At 38.4% G+C, this 8927-nt stretch overlaps 1 protein-coding gene across 1 annotated transcript; it reads left to right on the forward strand.

Annotated features, from left to right (window-relative positions):
• The first annotated feature begins 2465 nt into the window (after window positions 1-2465).
• BDBG_05796 (U3 small nucleolar ribonucleoprotein Lcp5) lies at window positions 2466-5040 on the forward strand. The gene has a single exon (XM_002624242.2). It carries the CDS (start codon window positions 2963-2965, stop codon window positions 4178-4180), a length of 1218 nt encoding a protein of 405 aa, XP_002624288.1. The 5' UTR covers window positions 2466-2962; the 3' UTR covers window positions 4181-5040.
• Window positions 5041-8927: the final 3887 nt, after the last annotated feature.

Genomic DNA, 8927 nt, shown 5'->3' on the forward strand with positions numbered 1-8927 from the left:
GCAGGCCCTCCTCCGGCCTGATCCTGGTGCAACAGGTCACAAGTGCTAGCAGATAGAAGACTCGACCAGATCGTCTACGTACCACAGTACGGAGTACGGAGTACTCGGGACATGATCATGACATGGCCAAAACCGGCCGGGCTGGTCACTCATACGCTGTATGCGTCGTCCACTATTTTGTTTAGACGGCCCACTTGGCACTGGTGAGCGGGATGTAACTAGTGTACATGTACTCCGTACTGTACATACATGTTCCGTAACCATAGATGGGGTCATTCATTTTTCATCGCAGTTCGAGTCGGTGTGTTGATGCTAGAGTTAAAGTACCGGCAGGGCCTAGGCAGAACGCCCTGGTACGCCCTGGTTACATGGTAAACTGCTGGCGGTCGTTACTGCTGGATGTATCTATCCATGAAACATCCACGATTTGACAGAACCTGGCCGACTTGGCCGATGCAGCTGGCGGTCCGGTCCCCCGTCGACCGGCACTACTGGGCGGGATATTCTAATATTGAAGACGTTCTGGTGTTGAACCGGCTTCTTGCTTCCAAACTGCTGGGTGGTGTCTTCCAGCCTCGATCCTGTCTACCCTGCAGTTCTCACTAACGAAGCTAAACACGCTCTTAAATCTAGCTGTGGTTGGTTCGGGGGTGGTCTAGGAAAGGAGGAGGGGGTTGAAACTTCCAGACCGCGGGGAGCAAAATGCACAGGCGGATGTTACGGTGCCAGTATCCCGGGAATAGCAGCACGTCTCATATCGGCTGCATATCTATAGTCGCCTTTGGACGCTTGGTCATAACAACCTAATAACAGCTACAGAGCTAGCGCACTGAGAACTGTTATGACTAGGGATTCGGCGATTGGATCGCCAGTGGCTGTTAATTAACTAGTGGTTATTTCAACTCCGCAGTTCACGTTTCTTATCATCCAGAGTACATAATCCCACAGGATCTCCTCATCACAGCGTCGATCTTGAGCAAGCGGCAGTCTTCAGACGGGCGGATATCCTGAGCCTGGATCCCGGCGCAACGGCAAGGCCCATCCCTCATGTATTTATCTCCCTTGGACCCTTGCCAATGCTAATGTCCCCCATCACTCCAATTCGCCAGGGGTTTAGTGCTACAGGGCAGGATGCGGAAGTATTTCGCAACCTGACGGATGGAGCACACTGAGATGTCTATGTTAACGACCGTGATATTCAACCGTGATATGCACGATAAGTTTACGCTGTAAGGATTTATTTCCCAGGTCCCATCGCCATGGAGGACCGCTGGAAGATGGCGCGTGTTATGGTACTCCCATTCGCGACCATGAAGGGCTGAAAATTTCCCGAGGCCGGCCGAAATGAATACCTGGGGGTTATTTGCAGTGTGCCATCAAAGGTTTCTATAGCTCTGTACTTACGGCCGGTTTCCAGGGAGGCCTTTCCACACACGGGGTATTGAGGTAATGAAGGGCTATTAATTCAGATCTATCAGGGAACGCCGAGGTATTATTGGCACAGTCTTTCAATTCAGCTCCAGGCATTTTGCGATTATGTGGTGCAAAATACATCATGTCAGCTTATCCTCATCAACTCTGTGCCGTGTGGATTGAGGGCTTCAGAGACTAAGGCCTTCCTACTATTTTCCAAAAAGCGAATATCCCTCCATCCACCATCAAAAATGAATATTTGTAGTAAAAGCAGAGCAGGAAGTGCTAATAACGACCAACAATGATTTTAACGGGAGGGTTAGTACGGTAGACTGGAGTATCAACTTAGCCCAAAACCTAGTGAGTGACGGATCGCAATTTTCAGGGTGAAGCAGCTCTCAGATCCTTTTCTTCCTGGTAGTTTGGATTCCTGTACGTTGAATGATGGAGACCTGTCTGTGGAAGACTGGTACATTTGCATATGATAAAGTCCCGGGTTGGTGATCATGGCCATGGTTTTGCTTCCATTGATGGGAATGCGCGTTTCGCTGTCCAAGTCTGGGGTGTTGTGATACTAGGTATGTTTCATTGATGGCAATCTTTTTCTTTCTTTCTATCTTTCTTTTTCTTCTTTCTCTTTTCAATTCTCTCATCTTTTCTTTCCAAAGATTGATCTGGTCTATCATAAGTCTCTGTGTCCTGATGAGATAATCAGATTCAGAGCAAGTATCTCAAGATCATCTATCAGTTTCTATATTTCTCTCAATACTGTTTAGACTGAATACTGTTGTGATTTAAGTTACTGACACTGATAGCTATAGCCGGATACAGTAATCCATTTCTTTTCCACATGAAGGTTCCATCCACGACTGTACAGTGTATCATCAATCAGTTGACTTCACCTGGGATGAGGAGAATATGACTCGACTTTAGAGTAATACCAATAATAGGGTTATATTTTGAATGGTGTAGTAACAACCCGGAGCTCAAGCGGCATATAAGCCAGCTCTTGCAAACGGTCAATGATCATGGATGTGCATGTCGCTGCTTTGGAATTGCGTAATAAGGAAATCCATATATGAAACAGGCAATGTATCCTGTCGAAGTTGAAGTTTTGAGGGAGACAGCATGTTAAGCTTGACTTCAAGTAGAAGTAAAAATCTATCGTTAGACATTAAATAGAGCGAAGTGTGCATCAGCACTAGAGCTCTGACTCACGTCATTTTTGCCACAACAGAGTCACCTGGGCCAGTTAATAATAAATAAGCGAGCCATGAACTTGCTATTAAACACGAGCTTGAACCACGGACAGGCACGATTCGTTGAATGTTGTTGCTGGTGATTATCACGTGGATAAGATCTCCAGTCACGTGGTGGCGCTATCCTAACCTTGGAAAAAAAAATTGCCAAGAAAAAAACAAAATCCCGAGCGCTCGAGCTGGTGGTAACTAACTACGAAAGAATAACCAACTGCTATACAGGTCTCGAAGGCGCTGGCAGCCCACTGGAGATCGCTGGAAACGGAATATTGACCTGCTATTAAATTGCCATGGCTATCGACATTGAGACACCATCTGCTCCCGCGCAGTCCCTCTCAAGCTCATTGGAAACCCTCACAACCAGCCTTTCAAGCGCACTTTCCTCTCTCCCAACCTCCGAGCCACACGGTGATGTCCCGGTAAATAATGCGTCTATATTGCCCCCGCCCGATGGCATCTCACTTCTTGACACAAAGAACGAAATATTCCTTTCCTATCTGCAAAATCTAGTTTTTGTGGTGGTTCTACAACTGAGGAATCTGTCCAAGAGTAGATCGTCAGACAAAACGAATGGCACAGGACAAGGGAGTGGCGAGGATGCATCCCTGCATAAAAATGCTGTGAAAAAATTGACAGAGCTACGGCTATTCTTAGAGCGTGGTGTGCGACCATTGGAAGGCCGCCTAAAATACCAGGTTGATAAGGTGCTAAAGGCAGCAGAAGACGCAGAGAGAAATCAACAAGACGCCGCATCGAAGCCAAAGAAATCCCGGAAGGGAACAACGGAACTGGGGGAAGGAAGTGATGGTGGAAGCCGAAGCGAAAGCGAAACTGGATCAGGAAGTGACTCTGACGGTTCTGAGGACAGCGAGGACGAAGACGAAGATGTTAATGAGTTGGCATACCGACCTAACTTGGCCGCTTTTTCGCGTGGAACTCAAGATCAGGAAAAGTCCAAAGCACCGAGTAGGAAAGACACTGGCGATGGTATCTATCGGCCGCCAAAGATAAAACCCACAGCGCTCCTCACTACGACACCGGATAGCCGCGAGGAGAAACGTGGCCGCCGCACCGCCAAATCCGCCGTCATTGACGAATTCGTCTCTGCTGAGATGTCCAGCGCACCCACTGCAGAGCCTAGCATTGGCACAACGATCCGGGCTGGAGGAAGAACAATGCGGTCCGAGCGGGAGAGAGCACAGGAACTTGAGCGACGAACGTATGAAGAAGGCAACTTCGTGCGGTTGCCGAAGGAGAGTAAGAAGGAACGGGCGAAGCGTGGAGGGAACCGTCCTGGGGGCTATGGCGGCGAAGATTGGCGAAGCCTGGGTGAGGGGGCCGATAGGATCGAACGACTCACGCGGCGTGGTAGAGAGGGTGGCAGAAGCACTGTCCTGGAGAAGAGCCGGAAAAGACGGGCTACGGAGGATGGGCCGCGGGGCGATGGAATCAATATAGGCGAGAATTTCGAGAAGCGCCGCAAAAAGATAGCGACATGGAAGCGGTAAAGCTTACATCTTGTCTATCTATTATTTGAATATCTCTATTTTTCTCGCAAGTGGAGCTGGTCTGTCTACGATAATAATTGAGTATCCACTTGCATGCTCTGGGTCCTAAATAGGCGTTTTCCGGACGCTGCTTAAATCACAACATAACCCATCTGTGCTGAAACCGCAGATTGGTCATCCCCCACTCTTCACGCGGCGCTCATGAATGGCTGATTCACACCATGGTGTATGGATAATGAGAGATGGCAGTGACTTTGTGAGGCGGTTGCTGTCTAAGCAATCAAGATTAAAGACGAGCCATAGGTGGAACCAGGGCGAGGATATTTCAATGGTTAGTTGTGTTCTCCGCTACGAGTCATATGTAGGAGCGTAATTAATAGATCTCTCGTCATGTGTTTCCGCGGTTTGCTGGCTTCCCTATTTCCCACCAGTCTTCTCGCTACTTCACTGACATCCGGTTCTCCTGACGTGAAATCTATATGGCTCGTTAATTCTGGGCCTCTGTCGCAAATTCTTGTAGACTCGCTTTCAGCGCGGGTGTTATCTCTCGTGGGGTTTGTCACAAATTAAGGTTAACTATTAAGGTTATCTGGTGGGTCCGTAGGGCTGGCCAGGATTTCCTAATACAGAAAGTGTGGGTCAGGAGCAATGACGTCATCTACCAAATTACACGTACCCGTAAGGTCAGAAACGCGGATGTTACTATACCAATCTACCCAGTATCTGTTGCCATTCTCCGTTCATATAATGTATATAGTTTCCCACAATGGAAGACCCAGGTAAGGCATTTCGTTTCTCTCAACTCGCCAAACAGCTCCCGTTTCTAAACAAGCCTTCTCGATTCTTCAACAGTGGCTGAGTGTCGGATTGAGTGTCACGGATGAATATGTTGAAGACATATGAATCTTATATGTATCAAGATCTGCTTGTTATATTATCCATACACTATCTAATATATCTATTTCATACAAAAGATAGAGCTATTTATAGTAAAATATATGTGCAAGCTAAGAGAGTTAGTATAAGCAAGTATTAGATAAGTATTATAGTAAGCTGATAATGATGAGAAATATTATAGTAATACAATATTGATGATATTCAGTAGTATATAATCTCTTTTTCCTGACACATTCTCTTCAGCAAATATAACATGTAAATGAAAGTGTTAATGAAGCTGTAATAAAAAGAGTGTAGATAAATCTGCAAAGATTATATTAAGATAGATTATTTATTCTGCTTATATCTTGATAATATCTGATATATTAACTAGGCTTAGCATCTTGATAAATTCTGTATATTTCTGGCATGACAGAGTCTTAGTAAGGTCATTCACTAGCATCTGAGTCATGAACACTCAATCAACTGTAATATCACTGAATTAAATATATTCTCAGAGTCAGCTTTTATATATATCAATATAGTAAAGCTTTGTAATTATAGAGAAATCTTTCTTCATAAGAATATTAATAGTTTAACAGTTATTATATTGAATATAAATCTTATGATCAGATTTAAATTAAATATATTAAAAGAATCTATCTCATCAGATAGACTTTATATCAGCTTATAAGATAGTAACAAGCTCAGCTTCAGTGATAGAGATAGTTATAATTATCTATTTATTTAATTTTCAATCAACAGTCTCACTGAATAGTTTGAAGATATATTCTTATATAGAGCAGTGATTCAGATTATCTGTGAAAGAGATATCACTGATAGCTTTAATAATATCAGATTTGAGATTAAGTTATAAAGATCTGTTAATATTATTATTATATTGAATAATAAGATTTCTTATATTATATAGATAAGATATTATTCTATTCATCTCTAATAAGTAATATTCTGATGAAGTTATTATAAATATAGCTAGTTTATTCACTGTATATATAATATCAAAGTAAGTTATTATCACAGAGTAGATATAGAAGTTAATATATTATTAATAATAATGAATTTTTACAGATATGACTGATTTATTAAAAGACTTTAACAGAGTATCAGTTAGTAAGATATAAATCTTATAAGTATATATAAAATGATATGTATTAACTATCTTATTAATATAGATATTCTGATATAGTCAGAGCTTTAAGTTGAGATAATTATATATTATTCATATATTAAGAAATCATTTCAAATCTCTCATCTATTAGATTTTATAGACATTTTTAAGATCTTTGATTAATTAATCTCTTTCTTTTAAATCTTCTTATTGTGATAGAATGATGATATTATTTATATAGAAGAAGATAATTAATCAATTATTAAAGAAGAGATATTAATTATTTAATATAGAGATAAAGTCTAGTATTCTTAATATTAAAGATAGTTTATTTAATCAGAGAAGAAGTGATCTGTATAATTTATATAGTACTTATAGAAGTTTTAGTATATAATTTATATACTTCAAATTTTACATCTTCTTCAACTTTCATCATTCATTAGATAGTTTTATATATACTAGCTTATTAATATCACTATTAATGAAGATATTAATTTTATCTAACTATTTCATATCTAGATTAAATACTGCTATTAGAGTTAATAAGATTCAGAGATTTCTGATAGCTAGTGTATAAGCTTTTATAGTGAGATCTGTGATTAATTGAAGATCTTTATATATATAGATATAAGCTTTGTATTTTAAAAGAAAATCTTCATTATCAAATTTGTAGATAAATACTTATTATAGAGAAATAACTGAGATATCTCTCTGTAATCTGCTAGTAATTTTATATATATTCTGTAGAGATATACTATTTCATTCTTACTTAACAGTATTCTTGAATTCTTTGTAATATGAGTGTTTTTTAATATCTGTTCAGTGATTCAGTAAATCTGACAGTTGAGATCTATAAATTCTTGAAATCAGTATAAATGCTGTTGATATAGATATATTATTGATAACTGTGAAAACAGTATTTAAAAATAAATTTTAAGACTTATAGAAGTCTGAGTGTGAATGAGAGAATATCTTATTAATTATTTAACAAGAATTGTCTTTGACATTTGTAACTATTATAAGATAAGTAGCTCTGCATTTTCATGTTCTGCAGTCTTCAATAATATTAGCTTTATCAAAGTCAGTACTGATATTATAAGCTCTAGATACAATATTCTGTATATAATTATCTATCACAGCTGAATAAGTATTAATATCAACATTGAGATCTGTTAGCTCTGGCATTGAATCTAGTGTAGAAGGAATTAAAATATTATAATAATTATACTCATTATTTTTCTTCTCTATTTTTTCAGAGTTTTAAGCATTTTCTTCAGAGTGAAAAATATTAATATCTGCAGTATCTATAATCTCATCTAATTGATTGATAGAAGTAGCTATTATCAATAATTCTTGAACTTTCATATTTAGAAGCTTCATCTTCTTAGATACTCAATCTCTTAGTTATCTTTCAATATAGAGATCTTCAGAGTTGAATTTTCTATTCTTATCAAATATTACATCTCTTGCTCTTATCATCTATTTTAAGAGTGAAATTCAAATTCAATAGATGTTTATAGAATCATATTCAACTAGATATTTAATATAAGCTTGAGAATCTAGCTTCTGAGAGTGATTTCTATTAAGAACTTCATTCAGTATCTTTGCATAGATGTGATATCTCTAGATTTATAGATAAGTACAGAAGTGAGATTTAATCTGTAGAAATTCTTTCAATACTTATAGAGATGACTTTCAATCTAGAATTCTAGTAGAGATTTGATTTGTAAGATAGATAGCAGTAAGTGAAATTTCAGAGAAAAGTGATTATGACAGAAGAGATTCTATTTATAGAGTTCTTATCTTTGTTATTAATATTACTTCTACTCACTCTGCTACATCATTTTACTTATAAATATACTCTGAAGAATACTTCATCTCTAGATCTTTATTATTCACTTAATTTATGAAGTCATCTGTATTCTTGACTGCAGTATTATTATCAATACAAATGATCTTTGTTGTGGCGGGCTGCGCCCGATCAATCATATAGACTATTCCGTTACACTTCACAGATTCCTACCACTCCGATTCTCGGTCGCTGATCCTCGGCTGAAAACCTATAGAATTTCTATTCTTCCACCCCGAAGCTCCACTGTGTACAAAAACCCCTATTCTTCCACCCCGAAGTTTCACTGTGTAGATCACCATGTACATGTATAAATATTCACTTCAATCACTGATTCTCACACTTTCTCTTTCTTCCCTTCTCTAACATTTTTCTCTTTGTTATATAAGACCTATATATTATATCAATCTATTCAGTGTAGACTTCTTACACTAGAAAAATATTCATCATCTTCTTATTAGAAATGATTATTCATCAAGAGATATTCAAACATGTAATAACATGTAGAAAAGAGAAATAGTTAAGCAGACACTGAGTTCTCAGATAGAAGCTAGCTCATCAGTCACTCTGATTCATAAGAAGATTTTACAAGAGAATATCAGTAAAAGACCTAAGAGTTCTGACACTCAGACATATAAGATATTCATACAATTACACTTCTTCAGATTTCACAGATATTATACATCTGATAAACAATATAATCATGTCTAATGATAATATAAGAGAACTCTCAAGTATGAGTATAGAAGTAATATCACAGTGACTCTAAGCAATGTTGAAATTACAACAGTAATAGATAGCAGACATGCATACAACTTAACAACTTTAATACAAAAAGATTCAATAATTAACTGAATAAAGAACTTATGTAATTTCAACATCTACAGAATCAA

This window comes from Blastomyces gilchristii (genome assembly GCF_000003855.2).
Source record: "Blastomyces gilchristii SLH14081 genomic scaffold supercont1.11, whole genome shotgun sequence".
Lineage (NCBI taxonomy): Eukaryota > Fungi > Ascomycota > Eurotiomycetes > Onygenales > Ajellomycetaceae > Blastomyces > Blastomyces gilchristii.

Excerpts from the sequence above, each read along its gene's own strand:
- BDBG_05796 (XM_002624242.2), top strand. The coding sequence starts at position 2,963 with ATGGCTATCGACATTGAGACACCATCTGCTCCCGCGCAGTCCCTCTCA.